Source organism: Phoxinus phoxinus, assembly GCF_949152265.1.
Source record: "Phoxinus phoxinus genome assembly, chromosome: 7".
Lineage (NCBI taxonomy): Eukaryota > Metazoa > Chordata > Actinopteri > Cypriniformes > Leuciscidae > Phoxinus > Phoxinus phoxinus.
Window position 1 is genome coordinate 3,093,070 of NC_136882.1, and position 23,814 is coordinate 3,116,883.

At 39.6% G+C, this 23,814-nt stretch overlaps 2 protein-coding genes across 8 annotated transcripts; one reads left to right on the top strand and one right to left on the bottom strand.

The window, feature by feature from the left end:
- The first annotated feature begins 2,104 nt into the window (after positions 1-2,104).
- LOC307001881 (uncharacterized protein) lies at positions 2,105-16,678 on the top strand. 7 transcript variants are annotated; one of them, XM_079618904.1, is made up of 20 exons: positions 2,105-2,238; positions 7,875-7,904; positions 8,595-8,716; positions 8,851-8,883; positions 9,037-9,126; positions 9,231-9,302; positions 9,662-9,750; positions 9,838-9,940; positions 10,427-10,526; positions 10,768-10,820; positions 11,133-11,175; positions 11,401-11,451; positions 11,626-11,676; positions 11,908-11,949; positions 12,041-12,070; positions 12,172-12,222; positions 13,102-13,156; positions 13,450-13,640; positions 13,930-14,044; positions 16,493-16,678. In XM_079618904.1, exons 2-20 carry the CDS (start codon positions 7,898-7,900, stop codon positions 16,641-16,643), a joined length of 1,449 nt encoding a protein of 482 aa, XP_079475030.1. In that variant the 5' UTR covers positions 2,105-2,238; positions 7,875-7,897; the 3' UTR covers positions 16,644-16,678. The 7 variants fall into 7 exon arrangements, with proteins under 7 accessions (XP_079475030.1, XP_079475031.1, XP_079475034.1 ...); XM_079618905.1 differs by lacking the exon at positions 12,041-12,070; XM_079618908.1 differs by lacking the exon at positions 11,626-11,676.
- Positions 16,679-16,684: 6 nt separating this feature from the next.
- Positions 16,685-22,141, bottom strand: LOC307001882 (uncharacterized protein). Its single transcript, XM_079618911.1, has 6 exons — positions 22,094-22,141; positions 18,577-19,496; positions 18,304-18,400; positions 18,047-18,148; positions 17,759-17,934; positions 16,685-17,499 (listed from the first exon to the last, which is right to left on the bottom strand). Exons 2-6 carry the CDS (start codon positions 19,491-19,493, stop codon positions 17,445-17,447), a joined length of 1,347 nt encoding a protein of 448 aa, XP_079475037.1. The 5' UTR covers positions 19,494-19,496; positions 22,094-22,141; the 3' UTR covers positions 16,685-17,444.
- Positions 22,142-23,814: the final 1,673 nt, after the last annotated feature.

Sequence of the window (23,814 nt, forward strand, 5' to 3'; positions counted from 1 at the left end):
GTCCAAAAATAACACAAAATAAGACTTTATTCAGCATTGTATTCTCTCCCGGGTCTGTTGTCAATCCTTCACAGTTACGCTGATGGCGTAAGACGCTGATGACGTGTTATCTGGTGCGCCCGAGCTTCATTTATAGACTGAGGGAAACGCACGCTGTAAAAGTGTCTCATCCGCGACATGCACATTTACGCACCATTAAAAAAATGATATCCACGCAAACAATGTAGAATAGCTTGAATATAGCGTGCGTCTTCCTCAGACTGTAAACGAAGCTCGGGCGCACCAGATAACACGTCAGCAGCGTCTTACGTCAGCAGCGTCACTGCGGAGTCCTGAACGCAGATTCACAACAGACCCGGGAGAGAATACAATGCTGAATAAAGTCTTATTTTGTGTTATTTTTGGACCAAAAAGTATTTTCGATGCTTCAAAAACTTCTAACTAACCCACTGATGTCACATGGACTACTTTGATGATGTTTTTATTACCTTTATGGACATGGACAGTATACTGTATATACAGTTTCAGTGGAGGGACAGAATGCTCTCGGACTAAATCTAAAATATCTTAAACTGTGTTCCGAAGATGAACGGAGGTCTTACGGGCTTAGAACGACATGAGGGTGAGTCATTAATGACATTATTTTCATTTTTGGGTGAACTAACCCTTTAATAATCCAATACTACGTAAATAATCTTTACGTTTTTAATCAATGTACATCCACATTTCTTAACTTTCAAGTACCGTATGTTGCTGTTTATAAAGCTGCTATGATCTGCCGTTCTTTCCACCATTCAAAAAGGAATTGGAAATGTCTTTGGACAAGATCTGGACAAGATCCCTTTAACCAAACAGTGACACCAGTCTAAGCTGGAATGCGTTTTTATTATAAAAGTTGATTAGCCTATAACAACTCTTCAGCTCTGCACATGTCCATCTACACAAACCTATGTAAAGTTTAATTCAGATGTTTAATGTTTAATTCATAATTTCGGTGGTTCTACATATATAGGTCACTGCATCTTTTGCACAAAACAAAAGTATCCCACAAATGTTATTGGGGTAACACTTTACAATATGTTTAGTTAGTTAACATTAGTTAACTACATTAGTTAACATGAACTAATAATGAACCACACGTATACAGAATTTATTCATCTTTGTTCAAGTTCATTTCAACATTTACTAATACTTTATTAAAATCTTGTTAACATTAGTTAATGCACAATGAACTAACAACAAACAGCTCTATTTTTATTTAAGCTGCAGTCCGGCACTTTTTTGGGTTTAAAAATATCAAAAAAGACATTTAATAAAAAAACTTAACCAGCCAGTGTTGAAAACGATCTGCTTGCCTTACCTCGATTCAAAACAGTAAGCTTGTAATAATGATTTTAATTCCAGTGGTACTGGTGGATTTCCGCGGGAATTTCGATCATGTCTTTGCGTCATTACGTCACTTCTGTACACATAGAGAAGGAGTCCCCGGCTAGTCGGCTATATAGCGTGTGTGGATGATGGTGGAGATTTAGCTTAGCACTTGGTATGGCGGATCCCGAAAGTTTAAAGCGACAATCACCAGTGACAACTGGAGATTCACCAGTTGTAAAACCCAAAAGACTTTGGACTTCAGAGTGGCTACAGAAATTGCAGATTTCGAACAGAGATGGCGACAAAGAGGAAAAACGACGGACTGCAGCTTTAACTAACGTTAAAGCTACACTGTGTCATTTTTTAAGTTGATTCTTAGCAAAAAAACACTTTGTTCTTTCAAAATTATATGTGCTCATTAATGTGTAATTACTGTAATTCCACCAACTAATCAACTATTCTCGTAAGCGTAGAATCTTCCATTCAGAATACATACGAGCGAGTCGCTCTAATGGCGGCAGCCATGTTGCACCCATAGACAGCTAAATAAATGGACACAGCGACCCCATAGACTTCAACGGAGAAAAGTGAAGCCAATTGACCCTTCGCAGGGAGCTTGATTGACAGGTGATCTGACCAATCATACTTTGCCATCCGCCATTTTGTCCGACAAAGCAGTCAGGAGAGCAGATTAGACTTTTAGTTATTGAAACATGTTCTCAGGGCAGCATTGCATCTTATTGGTTCTCCCAGTCGTCCAATCAGCGACAGCAGGAGGCAGGACATGGATTATTTGATTTTTTTTCTCTCAGGACGCGGGAGACATCAGACATCACGCTGTTAATCGTTGAGATCGTTGCAGTTAAGGTAATGTTGTGTTTTATGTTGAACTATATTACATCATTATTACAAATAAAATGTCAAGATAATGAAGTATTTGGATTTTAAGGTAATGTTATGTTTTATGTTGAACTATATTAGATTATTAATTTAAAATGTCAAGATAATGAAGTATTTGGATTTTAAGGTAATGTTATGTTTTATGTTGAACTATATTAGATTATTACATTAAAATGTCAAGATAATGAAGTATTTGGATTTTAAGTAAAGCTTGTTTTTCTATCGAGCTGTTATTTAACTAAGTTAGCTAGCTAAAATGTAAGTAAGCTAACTCGCAACATTAGTTAGCTAGCTCTAAGAAAGGATAATAGCTAATGTTAGCTTATATTCTATTATAACTTTTACTGGCTATTATAGCAAATTACGCTGCAGTCATTGCACACTTTTGCTGTGGTAATGTTGCTGCTCCCAGGGCATTTTATCATAGCTACATACAACAAAATGCTTAGCTGCTCTTTAGTGCATTTTTGATGCTCTAATACTGGTCTTAGAGCACCATGTCATATTTACGTGCAACATTCATTTGCTGCTCTAAGGGCATTTTTGCAGCATAAATTATAATACTGCTCTCAGGGCACCTTACTGTATCTCCATGCAACATTCTTTTGCTGCTCTCAGGGCACCTTACTGTATCTCCATGCAACATTCTTTTGCTGCTCTCAGGGCACCTTACCGTATCTCCATGCAACATTCTAATACTGCTCTCAGGGCACCTTACCGTATCTCCATGCAACATTCTTTTGCTGCTCTCAGGGCACCTTACCGTATCTCCATGCAACATTCTAATACTGCTCTCAGGGCACCTTACTGTATCTCCATGCAACATTCTTTTGCTGCTCTCAGGGCACCTTACCGTATCTCCATGCAACATTCTTTTGCTGCTCTCAGGGCACCTTACCGTATCTCCATGCAACATTCTAATACTGCTCTCAGGGCACCTTACTGTATCTCCATGCAACATTCTTTTGCTGGTCTCAGGGCACCTTACCGTATCTCCATGCAACATTCTTTTGCTGCTCTCAGGGCACCTTACCGTATCTCCATGCAACATTCTTTTGCTGCTCTCAGGGCACCTTACCGTATCTCCATGCAACATTCTTTTGCTGCTCTCAGGGCACCTTATCGTATCTCCATGCAACATTCTTTTGCTGCTCTCAGGGCACCTTACCGTATCTCCATGCAACATTCTAATACTGCTCTCAGGGCACCTTACCGTATCTCCATGCAACATTCTAATACTGCTCTCAGGGCACCTTACCGTATCTCCATGCAACATTCTTTTGCTGCTCTCAGGGCATCTTACCGTATCTCCATGCAACATTCTTTTGCTGCTCTCAGGGCACCTTACCGTATCTCCATGCAACATTCTAATACTGCTCTCAGGGCACCTTACCGTATCTCCATGCAACATTCTAATACTGCTCTCAGGGCATCTTACCGTATCTCCATGCAACATTCTTTTGCTGCTCTCAGGGCACCTTATCGTATCTCCATGCAACATTCTTTTGCTGCTCTCAGGGCACCTTACCGTATCTCCATGCAACATTCTAATACTGCTCTCAGGGCACCTTACCGTATCTCCATGCAACATTCTTTTGCTGCTCTCAGGGCACCTTACCGTATCTCCATGCAACATTCTAATACTGCTCTCAGGGCATCTTACCGTATCTCCATGCAACATTCTAATACTGCTCTCAGGGAACCTTACCGTATCTCCATGCAACATTCTTTTGCTGCTCTCAGGGCACCTTACTGTATCTCCATGCAACATTCTAATACTGCTCTCAGGGCACCTTATCGTATCTCCATGCAACATTCTTTTGCTGCTCTCAGGCCACCTTACCGTATCTCCATGCAACATTCTTTTGCTGCTCTCAGGGCACCTTACCGTATCTCCATGCAACATTCTAATACTGCTCTCAGGGCATCTTACCGTATCTCCATGCAACATTCTAATACTGCTCTCAGGGCATCTTACCGTATCTCCATGCAACATTCTTTTGCTGCTCTCAGGGCACCTTACCGTATCTCCATGCAACATTCTTTTGCTGCTCTCAGGGCACCTTATCGTATCTCCATGCAACATTCTTTTGCTGCTCTCAGGGCACCTTACCGTATCTCCATGCAACATTCTAATACTGCTCTCAGGGCATCTTACCGTATCTCCATGCAACATTCTTTTGCTGCTCTCAGGGCACCTTACCGTATCTCCATGCAACATTCTTTTGCTGCTCTCAGGCCACCTTACCGTATCTCCATGCAACATTCTTTTGCTGCTCTCAGGGCACCTTACCGTATCTCCATGCAACATTCTAATACTGCTCTCAGGGCATCTTACCGTATCTCCATGCAACATTCTAATACTGCTCTCAGGGCATCTTACCGTATCTCCATGCAACATTCTTTTGCTGCTCTCAGGGCACCTTACTGTATCTCCATGCAACATTCTAATACTGCTCTCAGGGCATCTTACCGTATCTCCATGCAACATTCTAATACTGCTCTCAGGGCACCTTACCGTATCTACATGCAACATTATTTTGCTGCTCTCAGGGCACCTTACCGTATCTCCATGGACCATTCTTTTGCTGCTCTCAGGGCACCTTACCGTATCTCCATGCAACATTCTTTTGCTGCTCTCAGGGCACCTTACCGTATCTCCATGCAACATTCTTTTGCTGCTCTCAGGGCACCTTACCGTATCTCCATGCAACATTCTTTTGCTGCTCTCAGGGCACCTTACCGTATCTCCAAGCAACATTCTAATACTGCTCTCAGGGCACCTTACTGTATTGTTTTATGGTGTCTCAAATATCCTTTACACCTTTTACCTATTTATCCTTTATTCTCAGGTAGGTAAGGAAAGTCGAGTCTGGACAATACTATAAGCATTCAAAATACTTACAATTAGTTCAGCAGACTTCCCTGTGGTCAGTTCTTGCTTAAGGTCCTTAAATAATTATTCAGACAATAACTTGCCAATAATATAATATAAGTTTTATTAAAGTTAACAAGCGTTATAACAAAGTTAAAGTTAGGTTACAATAATAATAAGTTTCAACAATCAGCTGGTTATACAGGCGTCGAGGGACACTGCGCATTCAGTATCCAAAGCCTTCAGTCTCTCTCTCCGCCTTTTATATGCAGACTCCGGAATGCAGGTTCCAAACTCTCTCCTGACGTCATCAAGTGGAGTTCTGCCAACTTCTTAGACACAGCTCTTAGCTGCTTATGTCGTCTTCTATCACGTCGCCTCCGCTTTCTCTTCCTCTGCTTTCTTCTCTTAATCGTCTGCAAAATATACTTTATCTAGTACATCATAAAACTATTTCTAATACATAAGTACTTTCTACTCTAAATCAGTCAACACATACATTTCATGCAAGTAAGTAATTTTCTTAATAATTTCAACATCACTAACAGGGTTACATATATCTATCTTAGCATAAGCATTATTACTATTTACAGTTAGGTCCATATATATTTGGACACAGGCACAATTTTCATACTTTTGGTTCTGTATACCACCAGAATAAAATTAAAATGAAACAATCAATATGAATTTGAAGTGCAGACTTTCAGCTTTAATTAAAGGGGTTGAACAAAAATATCAAGTAAACATTTTAAGAACTGCAACCATTTTTATACACAGTACCCCTATTTTCAGGGGCTCAAATGTAATTGGACAAATTAATATAATCATAAATAAAATGTTCATTTTTAATATTTTGTTGAGAATCCTTTGCAGGCAATGACTGCCTGAAGTCTGGAACTCATGGACATCACCAAAGACTGGGTTTCCTGCTTTGTGATGCTTTGCCAGGCCTTAACTGCAGCTGTCTTCAGCTGTTGTTTGTTTGTAGGTCTTTCTGCCTTTAGTTTTACCTTCAGCAAGTGAAATGCATGCTCGATCGGGTTGAGATCAGGTGATTGACTCGGCCATTGCAGAATATTCCACTTCTTTTCCTTAAAAAACTCCTGGGTTGCTTTTGCAGTGTGTTTTGGATCATTGTCCATCTGTACTGTGAAGCGCCGTCCAACCAACTTTGCTGCATTTGGCTTAATCTGGGCAGACAGTATATTCCTATACACTTCAGAATTCATCCGGCTGCTTCTGTCTTCTGTTACATCATCAATAAACACCAGTGATCCAGTGCCACTGGAAGCCATGCATGCCAATGCCATCACACTGCCTCCACCATGTTTAACAGAAGATGTTGTATTCTTTGGATCATGAGCTGTTCCAAGCTTTCTCCATACTTTTTTCTTCCCGTCATTTTGGTACATGTTGATTTTAGTTTCATCCGTCCAAAGAATGCTTTTCCAGAACTGGTCAGGCTTTTTTAGATGCTTTTTGGCAAAGTCTAATCTGGCCTTTCTATTCTTGATGCTTACGAATGGTTTGCACCTTGTGGTGAACCCTCTGTATTTGTTCTCGTGAAGTCTTCTCTTGATTGTAGACTTTGACAATGACACGCCTACCTCCTGGAGAGTGTCCTTCACTTGGCTGGATGTTGTGAATGGGTTTTTCTTTACCATGGAGAGGATCCTGCGATCATCTACCACTGTTGTCTTCCGTGGACGTCCAGGCCTTTTTATGTTGCTGAGCTCACCAGTGGATTCTTTTTTTCTCAGATTGTACCAAACTGTTGATTTGGCCACTCCTAATATTCCTGCTATCTCTCGGATGGATTTATTTTGTTTTTGAAGCCTAATGATGGCCTGTTTTACTTGCATGGAGAGCTCCTTTGAACGCATGATGTAGGTTCACAGCAATATATTCCAAATGCAAATACTACACTTAGAATCAACTCCAGACCTTTTACCTGTTTAATTAATGAATAAATAACGAAGGAATAGCCCACACCTGTCCATGAAATCACTTTTGATTCAATTGTCCAATTACTTTTGGTCCCTTGAAAAAGGGGGGGTGGCTCTCCCAAGAGCTGTAATTCCTAAACCCTTCCTCCAATTTGGATGTAAATACCCTCAAATTAAACCTGAGAGTGTGCACTTTCAGCCCATATCCATTAAATAACTATAGCTTGAATATGTGTTGGTAAATACCTGAAAAAAAGAAAAATTGTGCCTGTGTCCAAATACATATGGACCTAACTGTAAGTTACATCCCTACAAAGCAAATCAAGCATTAATCAAGGCAGTTTAATTGCAAAATCATCCTCTATATTAACAGTATCTCCATGCAACATTCTTTTGACTGAGCGGAGGCAAGTGGCTTTCGGTTCATTTTTAGTGGGCCAATTTAGTCCCAAGAAGTATTAAAGTACCTAGTACACTTATAAGTATACCACTAGTGCATTGGTATAAGTATACTTACTATGTAAAGTATACTTGGGAAATATTTACTTAATAAAATTATCTTGAAGTATACTTTTTTTTGGCAAATATTAATGGATCTTGGACATGGACACAGTGCTACCTTCAACATATGATACACGAGTCATGATAGTATAATTATTAAATGAGCACCATAATTTTCTCTTGTAATAGTCCCTTTCCCAAAATTGACATTGTTTTACCATAAATATCCCATTTACTGCTTCAGGAGAAATACATGTTTTTAATTTTTGTCTTTTGTCTAGTTTGGAAAACTCGACCAAGCCAAATGAACAGTAAGTTATTCTTATACTATTTTTTTCCTAATCTATGTTAGTCATTTGAATCATCTGCATACATAATTATATTGTTTGCATAATTTGCATATTTACATCTGACCAGGTAGAGCACATACATTTTTTTTAGTTGGTGTTTTTAGTACGATCATACACATGGGCAACATAAGGTCCTGGGCCAGATGCAGCTTGGAGTGTTTTAATTACATTTATGTAATAGGCCCATGATGAGGCTGTAGCCCACCAAAAATCAGTGAAATACTGAGAAATGCTGGGGCTACTGTAACATGAAACTGTCATTGGCATGGCATTCAACTCAACACAACTAGGCTATGTCTAAATTGGACAATATGTGGCCCCTGACTTGCCTCATCATATACATCTGCCCATTTCAGGCTGGTGTGACATCACTAACTCACAGAAAAGCACTTGAGACAGAGCGCTGTAGGGAAGTTAGACTACATATTTTGATGTTTCTCAAAAAAAATGTTTTTAACAAATCGGCAAAAAAGTTGCTAGTCTAAAAAATTTGAATTCTAGTAGCCAGAGAAAAAAAACTAAGTCGCTGAATTGCCAACACTACTTTACAGTAGTTTTGTATGCTATGCGTACTAGTTGATTGGATTAAATTTGTGCCATTAGCCTAAGTAAGGTAACCTATTTTGGGACTTAATTTCTTTATCCATGCAGACTTAGAAACACTGAAGTCCCAAGGACTTCATCGTGAAGATGTCCTTGGGACAGTTGGGCCTTTTAAAATCTTTCTGGGCAGTTTGGAGGCCCTTGTAGGCCCATCTGAACTTCCAGATGAGGTAATTTTCTATTTCTTTTAAAAAATTATTCTCTTCCCCTTCTAGCCTATATAACTGTGTCAGCTTTTTACTTCACCTTGACTCTATTGTGTTTTATTGTAGTTTATATATTTGTTTATGTATTACTTCCTCAGGTAATGGATGCCCTATTTTACATAATCAGCAGGGTAACCCATACCTTTTTAATACTCTCACACACACACACACACACACACACACACACACACACACACACACACACACACACACAAATATATACATGCATCAAATATAGATATAACATAATTGAATGACTTAAACCATTTCTCTCCCTCGTTTAGAGCCAGCCTGGAACAGAGCCCATAAATAGCCAGGCTATGCGCCTGATATTGGAAGGCACCTCCAGGGCCAGGAGCACTTATTTTCTAAAAGTAAGAGTTATGTGCATGTTTAAGGTTATTGTTCAGTGCTACAGAATACATTGGGTGTCAAGTTTATTTGTTTGTTCATGAATGTTTTCTTTATTTCCTGTCAGAAAAACATTCTTAAAGAAGCCAGTGCCGTTTTCGGGCCCTACTTGGTGGGAGAGTGCCACTGGACCCTCTTTGTAGGTTGCTGTTAGGTTATGTAGAGACTATTAGGCCCGTTTCACACCAGGTGCGTGCTGTGAGCTTGTCAGCTGCGTGGCGTGTCCGTTTTTATTTTGGCTTCCTTCTTAGTAGGTTAGCCACACAACAGACATGCGACGTTCATGCCACGTCCCCGGTGTGAAATGGGCCTTATGCGCAAAATAGCATCACACATTAGTTATCATTATTGTTGCTGTCGTGCCATTCTCATTTGTGTTGTTTGAGCTGTTATTGCTTGACATTTTAAAAGTTTCAATGATTTTCAACACAGTCATTTCAAGATTGATTGAAACTGTCCTTCAAACATTTCTCATACGTTTTCCAATCTTCTGTATAGCATTGCAACTTGAAAGAGGGAACTATAACATACATGGACTCATTGGGGGAGCATCCACAGCGTTGCTCCCAAATCATCGAAAATTGGAGGTACACAGTTTTTGTATTGCTCTATAAAATGAGGTAATGGAAACTCAGTAGAGATCTCCTTCATAATTATATTCTCTAATCTTTCAGCTTATTTGCTGCTAGCAGAGGCTGCCAAAGGCCCTGGAAGTTCATAAACAGGAACCATGACTTGCAAAATGACTCTGTGTCATGTGGAGTGTTCTCAATTATGGTACAATGTGGTCATTTTCTGCATAATGTTTCTGTTGTCTTTTGAAAATATAGATTGGGGATTGAGGTCGGGGGGAAGTGGGATGGATGGATGGATGGATGAGTTGAAAGGGGAGGGGTGGGTGGGGTCGAGAAACTGAGACGAACGGTGCAGTGAAGGTGGGTTCAGTGTATTTATACATACGGGGAACGAGCTGATTAGTTGAGGCGTGGCCCTGCTCCCGAATCTCAGTTAACTTGTTAACTAGATCAATTTTGAATGAAAGTTGCAGATCAAATATTAATGGATCTGGACACAGTGCTACCTTCAGCATATGATACAGGAGTCATGATAGTATAATTATTAAATGAGCACCATCATTTTCTCTTGTAATAGTCCCTTTCCCAAATTGACATTGTTTTACCACAATTTGTTGCCTGCTCTATAAGGTTCAGTTATTATACGTGATGTTTTTTCATTAAAATAGACTTTCTGTTGCTCTTTTAGTTTGCAGAAATGATCCTCCAGGGACAACAAGGTCACCTCCAATGCCTCCCCATCTCCCAAGAGCGGGAGAGACTTGGGACTTTGTTGTTTAAGTCCCTTGGTAAGTAGTATACATTTGTACGGCATGGGTGCTCTTTATTGAGCTCTGCTGGCTACCTGTCGCTCCCTGCATTAGTTCAAGTCACTGATGATTTGGAGGGGTAGCTTTAACTAGTAAATTCGGAGGATGACATACTTTGGACTGGTTATGGCTCTTGAAATATGTGAAGGTTATGGTTGCTTTTAATGTGTTTGTGTTATACAAAGTATCATTGTATTATACAAAGCATTTGTTTTTTCAGATAGTTCAGGCATTTGTACAGTCTGCTACAAGAAGATGTCAGGGAAGAAAAAGGCAAGTGCTAATTATATTTTATCTAAAGCAACATTCCGCTGTCAGATTAAAGCCAAGTACACATCAGACTATTCTTTAGTAACAGATTGGTCAAGGGAGTCATTAACATAATCCTTGGGTGAGGAGTGAATCAGCAGTTAAATCTGTGATGATGAGGGGTAACATGTGAAGTGTCATGATGTGTTGATAGCCCAAACTCCACCTCATCAGGGACTGGGACTTAATTTGAATGACTCCCATGACTGGTCTGTGACAAAATAATCGTTTTATATGTACTTGGCATAACTATGTATCATGCAAAATCTTTTGCAGGAGACATGCACATTCTGCTCTACAGGAAAGAGTCCAAAACCAGGTAGGACAACACACACACACACAAACAGGTTTGTTTACGGAGGCTACTCTTAGTTGGCCCCAGCGTTGTTACTGATGTTAGTTGGATTGCAGTGGCTAAACATTCTGTATTTTATATTCTATTTATGCACGTTACATTACACAAGCAATGTAATGTTTCATACAGCACCCAACAAATTTGAATATGTCAATTTGACTTCCTGTCTGCTATGTGCAAATGATCCAGATACATCAGATGCAGAGGAAGAGGAGGAGGAGGAGGCATCGGAGAAAATGGGTACCGGTATATAATATTATGATACTGTACTTTATACTATATAACTGTACTTTACATACTGTATTTTATATTCTATTTATACATGTTACATTACACAAGCAATGTAATGTTTCATACAGTGCCTAACAAATTTGAATGTGTCAATTTGACTTCCTGTCTGTTCAAATGATCCAGATACATCAGATGCAGAGGAAGAGGAGGAGGAGGAGGCATCGGAGAAAATGGGTACCGGTATATAATATTATGATACTGTACTTTATACTATATAACTGTACTTTACATACTGTATTTTATATTCTATTTATGCATGTTACATTACACAAGCAATGTAATGTTTCATACAGTGCCTAACAAATTTGTAGGCACCCCTGTTAAAGGTGACTGAAAAACTTATTGAAAATCACAATTTGAGAATGTCACATATTTCCAATGTAGATTATTTTCATGTATTAACAGAAGCAGAAACAGCTGAGATGGAGACTGCAGAGGCAGTTGAAGGTAAAACATGTATTTCTGAGATTTTATTCAGAGTTACACACACGCCCTTCTTTTTTTCAGAGTAACATTTTTTTTTTTCATGTGTCAATAGTAGCAAAAACGAAGGTGGAGGTTGTTGCAGGTAAACAATGAATTAGTTCTGTTGAGTTATACAGGATCATCATTTTTATTTATAAAATTTGAATGTGTCAATTTGACTTCCTGTCTGTTCAAATGATCCAGATACATCAGATGCAGAGGAAGAGGAGAAGGAGGAGGCATCGAAGAAAAAGGGTATATAATATTATGATACTGTACTTTATATTCTATCTATACATGCAAGGTGGATAGGATGGACTGATTGTTAACTTGCTGGCACACATATACAAAGTTGGGCTCAAATAAGATATTTTGTAGTCCGAGTGAGTATAGAAGGAGCAGAATACACTATACTAATTATACTTTATGTGGTGTTATATGGACCTGTCTGGAATGAAGCTTTATTATTATAATGTTGCCCTACAAGCTATTTGGATTTTGCTCTACAGGTCAGCATGGATACCAAGACTGGTTCTATGCTCATGTTAAGCCCAATGTCTTTGGTATCATTGGTCTGATTGGCTGTACAGTTTGCCCAATTGGTTCTTAGAGGCACAGGTGGCCTCCGCGATCGACAGTTGGAACAACAGCTCAATTTCCAATTCAGCTGACGTATATGCACGATTCCACGTCTCATTCCTGTAGTATTAATCATCTCTAGTATCTGCATTTAAAAAGAGCATGGGACTTATGTACAAAGCTTGCGTACACACAAAGCAGCTGCGCATATATGCCTCTTCTCATGCACACATTCAGATGTACAAAGACTACTTGAACGTGAGTGTGCAGTCATGTAATATAGGCCGTCTCGCCCTGTGTTTTCAATGCCTAATGAAGATCCGATGGGATTGAAACATTACGTTGTTTTCAAGTAAATAAATTTCCTTTCGGAGCATTAAACAGGGGGCAGACTACCTCTTCTACTATATTTGATACAATTGATTTTTGTGGATGTGCGGACCACTCTTCTCTCTAATTTCAACAGGGGTGCCAATAAATATTTCATTATTAACATTGAAATGACACTGAACTGAAATGACATTTAACAGCATGTGTATGTATTCTTTATTGAAGATGGATTCTATGTGGACAGCCTGTTGAAGGTGGCATCTTCAAAGAAAGCTAAAAGGTTGGTAATGCTACGACTAGAGTTGGGTTGGGTGAGTGTGCCTTTTTATATGACAAATTGACTTGATAGAGGCAAGAGTGCAGATAACATCAGTAGAACATGTGTTACGTGCCTAATGCAACTAATGCAAAAAACAGGTAAAACTAAAAACTATGTAGAGTAATGAGTAATGGCTTATTTGTCAAACAATATGATATTGTTCACTTAAGCCTCATGGTTTTATAGGTGATCTGATCTTTGTCTACAGATATGTTGGTTTTTGATGCTCACAAAAATGTGTTATGATTGCACAGGCACTTTGTTTCAGTAGAGGAGCTGCAGAGGAGATGCTCTGCACCAGAAAAGTTCTCTGGTCACCTCATGGTGACTTATTTGAGGAAGGCAAAGGGGAAAAAAAAGGAGCTTGTGAGGGAATTGAAAGAGGCAGGGGTGCTGCTGAGTCCATATGGCTCAAACACTACAATGTGCACCAAACTAGTTGAAGGTAACATATATGCAGTCAGAACTAGGCGATTTCTTAAAGGTGTACATTCAAACAAATCCCCCTATTATTGAATTAGGTGTTCCCACCAAAGGTTGTAGAACTGCAAGTTTTAGAATGTCAGCCATGTTGGAGGCATAAGTAGCCTAGGTGAATGAATGAGGCATAGGCAAACAAATGTCAATGGCCATATAGTTTAACAAAATGTAAACGGTTTTTAGTAACTAAAATATAAACTACATTAGTAACATGTTAAGGTCTCATTTACTCATTGGCTCCTTTTGTGTCACAGAGGAGTGCCAAGGTCTTGCTAAAGACCTAGGATATTTGACCAAGGAAATACCCTTCAAAATCATAGGCCAGCAGCTGGCCGAGCGAGGCTGCAGAAGAGAGGGTCATGACTTGAGGTAAAATATGCATACTTTTTCCTTCCACTTTTTAAGTCTTTCTCCTTCTGAATTGCTGTAATTTATAGTAATATTTTAAAAACCCACTAAGAAATCTAGTTTTAAATATAATTATTTTAAAGTGTTGGTGCTTAATGTAAAAATGCATAGTGTATTTAGTGTGTTGAGAATTCTGCTGGCTACTGTATACAGGCTACCAGGGTACCATATAGACTTTATCAAAGAATTTGCGGACTTTTATCAGAATTAGTATTGGCTGCAGATAAAGTACTAATTGTTGGTGATTTTAATATACATTACACATAGATAATGAAAAAAATGCATTGGGATTGGCATTTAAAGACATTGTAAACTCAATTGGAGTTAGACAACACGTGTCAGGACCTACTCATTGCCGTAATCATACTCTAGATCTAATATTATCACATGGAATAAATGTTGATGCCATTGAAATTCTGCAGCAGAGCGATGACATCTCAGATCACTATCTAGTCTCGTGTAGATTACATTTAGCCAAGGCTGCAAAGCCGACTCCGTGTTATAAATATGTTCCTCTTCTTAATATCATTCATTCATCTTTGTCTCTAGGATACGTACCAAAAACCTTTAAGCTGGCTATGATTAAACCGCTTGTTAAAAAAACGCTACTTGATCCTACAGAATTAGTCAATTACAGGCCGATCTCGAATCTGCCTTTTCTGTCAAAGATATTAGAAAAAGCAGTATCCTCACAACTGTGTTCCTTTCTTGAAAGAAATGATATCTGCGAGGATTTTCAGTCCGGATTTAGACCGTTCCATAGTACCGAGACAGCTCTCGTTAGAGTCACAAATGATTTGCTCTTATCATCCGATCGTGGTTGTATCTCTCTATTAGTATTACTTGATCTTAGTGCTGCATTTGACACCATTGACCACAACATCCTTTTAAATAGACTCGAACATTATGTTGGCATTAGTGGAATTGCACTAGCATGGTTTAAATCATACTTATCTGACCGTTATCAGTTTGTAGCAGTAAATGAAGAGATGTCTTATCGATCACAAATTCAGTATGGCATACCAGAAGGCTCAGTACTAGGACCGCTGCTGTTCACTCTGTACATGCTACCATTAGGAGATATCATTAGGAAACATGGAATTAGCTTTCACTGTTATGCCGACGATACTCAGCTGTATATTTCTTCAAAACCTAACGAAACCTACCAATTCACAAAATTAACGGAATGCATAGCTGATATAAAAAATTGGATGACTAGTAATTTCCTACTACTAAATTCTTAAAAAACAGAGATTCTAATTATTGGACAAAAAACTTCCACACGTAATAACCTAGAGTACTGTCTAACACTTGATGGCTGAAGTCTTCGTCGTCGGTTAGGAACCTGGGTGTGCTCTTTGATACCAATCTTTCATTTGAAGGTCACGTGTCTAGTATCTGTAAAACCGCATTTTTCCATCTTAAAAATATATCTAAATTACGCCCTATGCTCTCATTGACAAATGCGGAACAATTAGTTAATGCGTTCATGACCTCAAGGCTAGATTATTGTAATGCTCTACTGCAGGGGTTTTCAAATTCTACATTCAAAGGTCCAAATCAGAATTTTCATCAATGTCAAAGGTCCGGAAATAATTGGTTATTACAAAACTTGTTTTTAATAAACATGCATAACAAATCGACACAATTTGTTTTAAAACAAAGTTCCTTTTGCATTTAAAAATACATTAATAACAAGTGCAAAAGTGGCAAAACACTTAGTTTAAGCGTCAGCATTTTTTTTAATTTTTTTTATCAAAGACCGCAATAAGAGAGCCCTGGTAAGATCATTTTGGTTCTCTACTTTTAATGAAGATGATTGTGTGTTAAGCGCCTGCGACTTACTTTCACTTTGATTTGCGATTGTTTGTACGTTGGCTTGATGAATAGATATGCTCAGCTGCGGCGATGCGTGTTGCTGTAGCGTTATTTTTTATTATAGTCCTTCACGTCTATTGCGATCTCAAAATTCCGGCCAGTTAATACCTAGAATATCAAAATCGACTGCTGGCGGTAGATCCTTTTCCTATTTAGCACCAAAACTTTGGAACAGTCTTCCTACCATTGTCCAGGAATCAGACACACTCTGTGTAGAGAGAACGGTGTCGTCTTAGCGGCCCCTAATTTAATAACAAATTATCCTTTCGACCGAAGTGAATCAATCAAAACTAACTTTAGCTGGAAAATAACATTATTTAAGAACCACTATAAAGCCAAAACAATCTGTTACCTTAAATTATACGTTTATCTCTGTAAAGCATCTTTGAAACAATCTACATTGTTAAAAGCGCTATATAAATGAAGATAACTTGACACAATATTGTTATGCCAGTGCTTTCACTCAATTCACAATTGTACTGTCTGTATATAATGTAACTTGTCTCAGAGATTAATTTTGTTTGTTTACAGTGCTGAACTTGACATAATTGAACAAGTGTTGGGCGACAACATGGACATCTATTCAAAGGTCACACACACACTTGGACCCCAAGTATGCCAGGTTGCGTTTCAGGTCATCAGACAGTGCCTTGTTGCAAAAGCAAGGGCTCTAGAAAATTGAGTTTTGACACTATGTGCTGCAAACTGTTCACTGTACTGCACTTTTCACTGTTAAATGACTGCAAAAAAAATGCAATTAAACAATATTTTTTGGTTAAATCTGTTTATTATTATTATTTAGCGCTTGTATCTTCTTGTTTTGCGCTTTTTGTAAAGCTCTCGTTTGGCTTGCTCTATCCGCTGGCGATAAGCATGAAGTGCATGTATTTTTCGTTTTCTTGACACAATGCCAAAACGATTGAAGGCCACTGTGTGTGCCCTCTTCACTGTAGTGTACAGGTCACTACTATACATGTAATTTTCTGATTTGCTCCACTCCAGTAAATCGGTCAACATAGACTGAAGTTGAACTTGTGCATTGAGATTTGTTGGCACAAACAGATTTTCGCTTCCAGCAGTGGGACATGTAGTGGGACATGTAGAATGTGAATTGTTGGTGGTTTGCAGGCAGTCAGCAACATGTAAGCACACACACTTTTGACCGTAACTGTTGACAGCACAGGTACAAAAGGCAGGGTCACCAGTAAATACAAATGTGGCGCTTACATCAGTGGGGTGAACAGTGATGAAATCACCATCAACGTGGTACTGTTTTTTGGCAACAATATCTCTAGCCATGTCAGCACGTAGCTGTGCAATATCAATACATTTCTGTGCTTCAGTGTATGCTGATACAATATGTGTGCATGCATTTCCCTTATCATACAATCCACAGTCACACTGCATCTTGACTAGATCCACAGTGTTCAGAGTTGAATCTGAGTTGAGGCCTGCCCCTGTTTGCACAGAGCACTTTCCTTGCTCATTTATCAGGATCTGCTGTCCCACTGTGTTCTTGGCTGCTGTACATGTTGATGCTGACATAGATTGAGAAAACAATACTCAGTGTTGGGGAGATAGGATTGTGATATTGGAAACTTTGGAAATTATAACTTAATTTGTAAATACAAAAAAAAAAAACAGTTCCAAATGTGACCAGAAAAATTGTGTTCAGTGGCAGATTAGAAGAAAAATGTGCCGTCTAGGGAACCAAATGTTCCTGATCATGAGTTACTTTTTTGTTTTATATCATGCATTGTAATGTTTGAAAAAACATGATTTTTAATCTTTGACTACCTCTCTGCCTTGTTGTTGGTGTCACTGCTGTTGTGCTCAAACAGTCGTCCAAAATTGGCCCATAGTGCTGCATGTGGAAGCCAGTGCACCTTCAGGTATGTTGTCACTCGATTGCTGCCAAGCTGGGCATCAAGGTCATTGCACACGCTAGTGGAAACTGTCACAAAATCTTCCTCCTGAAATCATACCATACCATATATTATGGTTGCCAGTTTAGAGTACCCAACACAGACGAAACAAGGGTAATAGCAGATTTTGAGACATAGCCTACATTTTTATCGTAGTTACCGTTATGCAAGCTTTCATTGAGGTCATGGCATGAATGACGACGTGTCTTTTGTCAGGTGACAGGTTCCCACCATCTCTTGATGTAACCCAGCGATGTACAGCCTTTAATACACAATATATGGCACTGTAAATGAGGCTACATTGTTTTTTCAAAAGCTACAGCAGGCATTTGATATCAAAATTGTAAATCAATTTATTTACAACCAAACAGAATGTTCGAAGTATTTACTCGTGCATTTCTTAAATGCAATCAGTACCTGGAGAACATGAAACCAACAGAGGAGAACTTTGGTTTTGGGGAAAACTTCTCTTATGGCATTGAGCTCTTTCAAGTCTCTGTCGATCATAACTGACCTAGGAAAAATAAGACCAGACAATAATATTGCAGAATACTGGAGTACCACAATTTCATCTAGGCAAATGTAGTAAATTGACCATTGTTTAAGTTACAAAAAGTATTCAATTATCTCTCAGTATTACAACTCCTTTGTGCTTGTATGGGTATTGGGTTTTTGAAAATAACTTCTCACCTTGGATAAAAGTTTGGATTGCTTGAACAAAGCATGTTCAAGCAAAGCTCAACTATTGCTGAGGATTCCTGGCTCATTATTAGGTATGCAAATGGGACTCCTCTTCCAGTTTGATTGACAAGTACAAGGGCATACAGGGCATACCCATATGATGTCAAACCTTTGTAGGAGGCGTCCATAAAAACCATGGGGTGGGGGTTCTCTTGGAGTAGAGCCTTCTGTTGTGGTGTCTGGACAACAATAACCAGTGGCTGGTCTTTTGTCAAAGGTTGAAAAAAGCAAATATTTTCTTTCAGTTCACCTGTCACCAGCTTTTCCACACTCACAGCATCATCGATGTCCGGCAAAGTAAGGATACGGAGGTGGCGTTTTACCAACCTTACATCTTCTGGAGTTAGGAAGAAACGCCTGTCATGCTTATCGGTGTAACCCCGACTACATGCCCAATCACAACTTTTTATGACAATCTGTGATATGGATAGACCTTGCGTGAGCCATATCTCGACAAATCCTAACAATTCTGGATTAATTGCATTTTTCTTCCTCTCTTCAGGGTTTGACAAATCATGTCCTGTGTGTGTTAATTGCTGCCGAACTACCACTGCTGTGAAACTGGTCTCCTCTATAAATTTAAACGACACATAGGCTTCACAGGAATTGGCCCTTGTTTCACATGCCTTGCCCATGCTTTTTCCTGTTGGTTTGTTGCCTCTTTCACAGGCATGGAAATAATAATTTTTGCTGTTCTGTTTTGCCGCCAAGAAAAAGGTCTTTGTTTTCTTCTGTAGTTCTTCTACATAGTTCTCCATAAACTCTGTTTTCTTGTCCCCATGAACAATTTTGATATCCGTGGAAACACGGGAATCTTTTTCTATTCTCAGTTTCCTTCGGATGCCCTCGATCCATAGCTGCTCCATAATCTGCAGTTGATATAAACAATACAGCTTTAAGAAAACAATAATTTGAAGAAACATTTCAGAAATAGACACAGAATACCTGAATGTTATCGGATTAGAAGAAAACTAGCTGTATGTTTGCAAATTTCAGTACTACACAGAAAGTAGCATATGAAGTGCCCTGAGATTTGTGTTGTTCTATTTAGATACTATAAGGTGCTCTAAGAGCAGTATTCACATGTGTATGATTAGGGATGCAGTAGTATAAGAAAGTGTGCCACTAATGCCCATAGAGCAGGCAATTAATGTTGTATGTAGATATTATAAGGTGCCCTGAGAGCAGTACTAGAATGCTTGCAGCAAAAATGTCCTTAGAGCAGCCAATTCATGTTTCATGCAGATACTACAAGGTGACCTGAAAACGGTATTCCCTTAGAGCAGCCTATTGTAGATCTACTGTCATAAGTTGCCCTCAGAGCAGCATTAGAATATCTGCAACAAAATGCGCTAAGAGCAGCAAAAGAATGTTGCATGGAGATACAGTAAGGTGCCCTGAGAGCAGCAAAAGAATGTTGCATGGAGATACGGTAAGGTGCCCTGAGAGCAGCAAAAGAATGTTGCATGGAGATACGGTAAGGTGCCCTGAGAGCAGCAAAAGAATGTTGCATGGAGATACGGTAAGGTGCCCTGAGAGCAGCAAAAGAATGTTGCATGGAGATACGGTAAGGTGCCCTGAGACCAGCAAAAGAATGTTGCATGGAGATACGGTAAGGTGCCCTGAGACCAGCAAAAGAATGTTGCATGGAGATACGGTAAGGTGCCCTGAGACCAGCAAAAGAATGTTGCATGGAGATACGGTAAGGTGCCCTGAGACCAGCAAAAGAATGTTGCATGGAGATACGGTAAGGTGCCCTGAGAGCAGCAAAAGAATGTTGCATGTAGATACGGTAAGGTGCCCTGAGAGCAGTATTAGAATGTTGCATGGAGATACGGTAAGATGCCCTGAGAGCAGTATTAGAATGTTGCATGGAGATACGGTAAGGTGCCCTGAGAGCAGTATTAGAATGTTGCATGGAGATACGGTAAGGTGCCCTGAGAGCAGTATTAGAATGTTGCATGGAGATACGGTAAGATGCCCTGAGAGCAGTATTAGAATGTTGCATGGAGATACGGTAAGATGCCCTGAGAGCAGTATTAGAATGTTGCATGGAGATACGGTAAGGTGCCCTGAGAGCAGCAAAAGAATGTTGCATGGAGATACGGTAAGGTGCCCTGAGAGCAGCAAAAGAATGTTGCATGGAGATACGGTAAGGTGCCCTGAGAGCAGTATTAGAATGTTGCATGGAGATACAGTAAGGTGCCCTGAGAGCAGCAAAAGAATGTTGCATGGAGATACGGTAAGGTGCCCTGAGAGCAGTATTAGAATGTTGCTTGGAGATACGGTAAGGTGCCCTGAGAGCAGCAAAAGAATGTTGCATGGAGATACAGTAAGGTGCCCTGAGAGCAGCAAAAGAATGTTGCATGGAGATACGGTAAGGTGCCCTGAGAGCAGCAAAAGAATGGTCCATGGAGATACAGTAAGGTGCCCTGAGAGCAGCAAAAGAATGTTGCATGGAGATACGGTAAGGTGCCCTGAGAGCAGCAAAAGAATGGTCCATGGAGATACGGTAAGGTGCCCTGAGAGCAGTATTAGAATGTTGCATGGAGATACGGTAAGATGCCCTGAGAGCAGTATTAGAATGTTGCATGGAGATACGGTAAGATGCCCTGAGAGCAGTATTAGAATGTTGCATGGAGATACGGTAAGGTGCCCTGAGCGCAGCAAAAGAATGTTGCATGGAGATACGGTAAGGTGCCCTGAGAGCAGCAAAAGAATGTTGCATGGAGATACGGTAAGGTGCCCTGAGAGCAGTATTAGAATGTTGCATGGAGATACGGTAAGGTGCCCTGAGAGCAGTATTAGAATGTTGCTTGGAGATACGGTAAGGTGCCCTGAGAGCAGCAAAAGAATGTTGCATGAAGATACGGTAAGGTGCCCTGAGAGCAGTATTAGAATGTTGCATGGAGATACAGTAAGGTGCCCTGAGAGCAGCAAAAGAATGTTGCATGGAGATACGGTAAGGTGCCCTGAGAGCAGCAAAAGAATGTTGCATGGAGATACAGTAAGGTGCCCCGAGAGCAGTATTATAATTTATGCTGCAAAAATGTCCTTAAAGCAGCAAATTAATGTTGCACGTAAATATGACATGGTGCTCTAAGACCAGTATTAGAATATATGCATCAAAAATGCACTAAAGAGCAGCTAAGCATTTTGTTGTATGTAGCTATGATAAAATGCCCTGGGAGCAGCAACATTACCACAGCAAAAGTGTGCAATGACTGCAGCGTAACTTGCTATAATAGCCAGTAAAAGTTATAATAGAATATAAGCTAACATTAGCTATTATCCTTTCTCAGAGCTAGCTAGCTAATGTTGCAATTTAGCTTACTTACATTAGATAGCTAGCTAGTTAAATAACAGCTTGGTAGAAAAACAAGCTTTACTTAAAATCCAAATACTTCATTATCTTGACATTTTAATGTAATAATCTAATATAGTTCAACATAAAACATAACATTACCTTAACTACAAGGATCTCCTTAGCGTGATGTCTACACTCTCCAGGATGTCTTCCGCGTCCTGAGAAAAACAATTCAAATAATCCATGTCCCGCCTCCTGCTGTCGCTGATTGGACGACTGAGAGAACCAATAAGATGTAATGCTGCCCTGAGAACATATTTCAATAACTAAAAGTCTAATCTGCGTCAGGAGAGTTAGTAGACTAACATGGGAGGATTTGAGCTTGAGAAGCGGAGTGTACTGACGCCTTTCCGCGGTTAAAACAACATTCCTTCTGATGTTCATTCATGTTTATTTGATGCTATAAATTAAAGGTACAATATTTAATATTTGTGCATTAAAATATCCCAAAATCACAAGGCCAGTGTTATATATTTAGTTAAGTTGATGACTTACAATATCCCAAATGTTTCCAACTATTTTTAGATCGTGAGAAAATTGCGATTTTAACCGAGGACACGGGGCGTGTGAGCGGGGGTGAGCTGGAGTCGCCAGTCAGGTGTCTGGTGTTTATGGCCATGTAAATAAATATAGCATGTGTTATACATAAAGATTAATCCATCTTTTGGCAAATTATGTGTGTGTTCGAAAGTACTTTTACAACAATTGTTTAGAACACGTAAAACTGCGCAGCGTTATCACAACAATGAATTCGACAAATACAGTAACATCTATGATAACCAATTTAGTATTAAACCTTACTTTTCTTGCGGTTAATTAATTTTAATTAAATAAAAGCTTGTCATTAAACGCAACATTTATAAAAATAGAACTTTACCTCATCCATGAACATGATTTTTCGATTCCCGTCTGACAGATTTACATCCACGGTGGAGTTAAAAACCACAGTTCCCATCATTCCACGCTCCTTCACTTCATCATCAAGCTACGCCGTTGTTGTTGTTGTTTGGAATGTAGCGCCTCTAGTGGCAAAAAATAATGCATATTGTACCTTTAACTAGAAGGAAGAGATGATCGGTTCACGAGCAGATTTAACTGAGGATCTACAGCGATCTGACAGACACATTAAAGAGCCACAAAACGGTATTTATTGTTTAAATTTCTTTTAAAAAATGACCAAATTTGAAAGGTGAGACTTTGTTATATATGGTTAATATAAAAATTAACCGAAAAGTAAGTCTGTCCTGTCTGTCAGCGCGTTGTCAGTGTCCTCTCTGCTCCACAATGTATTTTTTTTACTGCGTGAGAACATGGTGTGTGTGTGTGAGAGCGGCGTAGCTTGTCGGACATTAACAGTAACTAAGGGGATCTGACAGACCGTCTTTGCGAACGGTCAATTAGAAGCATCACTTCCTGATGGCTGGGCGAACTGCGCAGACTCAAACTGAGCTTCATGACGTAGATGTGACGTGAGCAACCTGTAGGTCTTCTAGTCGCTGTGCCGAGAGAAATCTGAATCATTCCCTTCCGGATCTCGCAGAGACGGAGAGCGTGAGCATTAGCTGCCCATGAGCAGCAGCGGGAGCAACTTTATCTCTCTCTATGGGCTTCTCCCTTTACTTTATCAGACTTTATGCTCCACGTCCCCCCGATTGCCTTCGAGCTTCTCCGCCGGTCTATACGGTAATCTCTCGACAGTGCGACAGAGAGTCGAGTGGTTATGACGCAATCGTTAGCCTATTTTTACAAAAACGGCTTCTACGGGGTCATAACGTAAGATACAAGGTAATGGAGCCTTTTATACATTGTTGTGTTTCTTT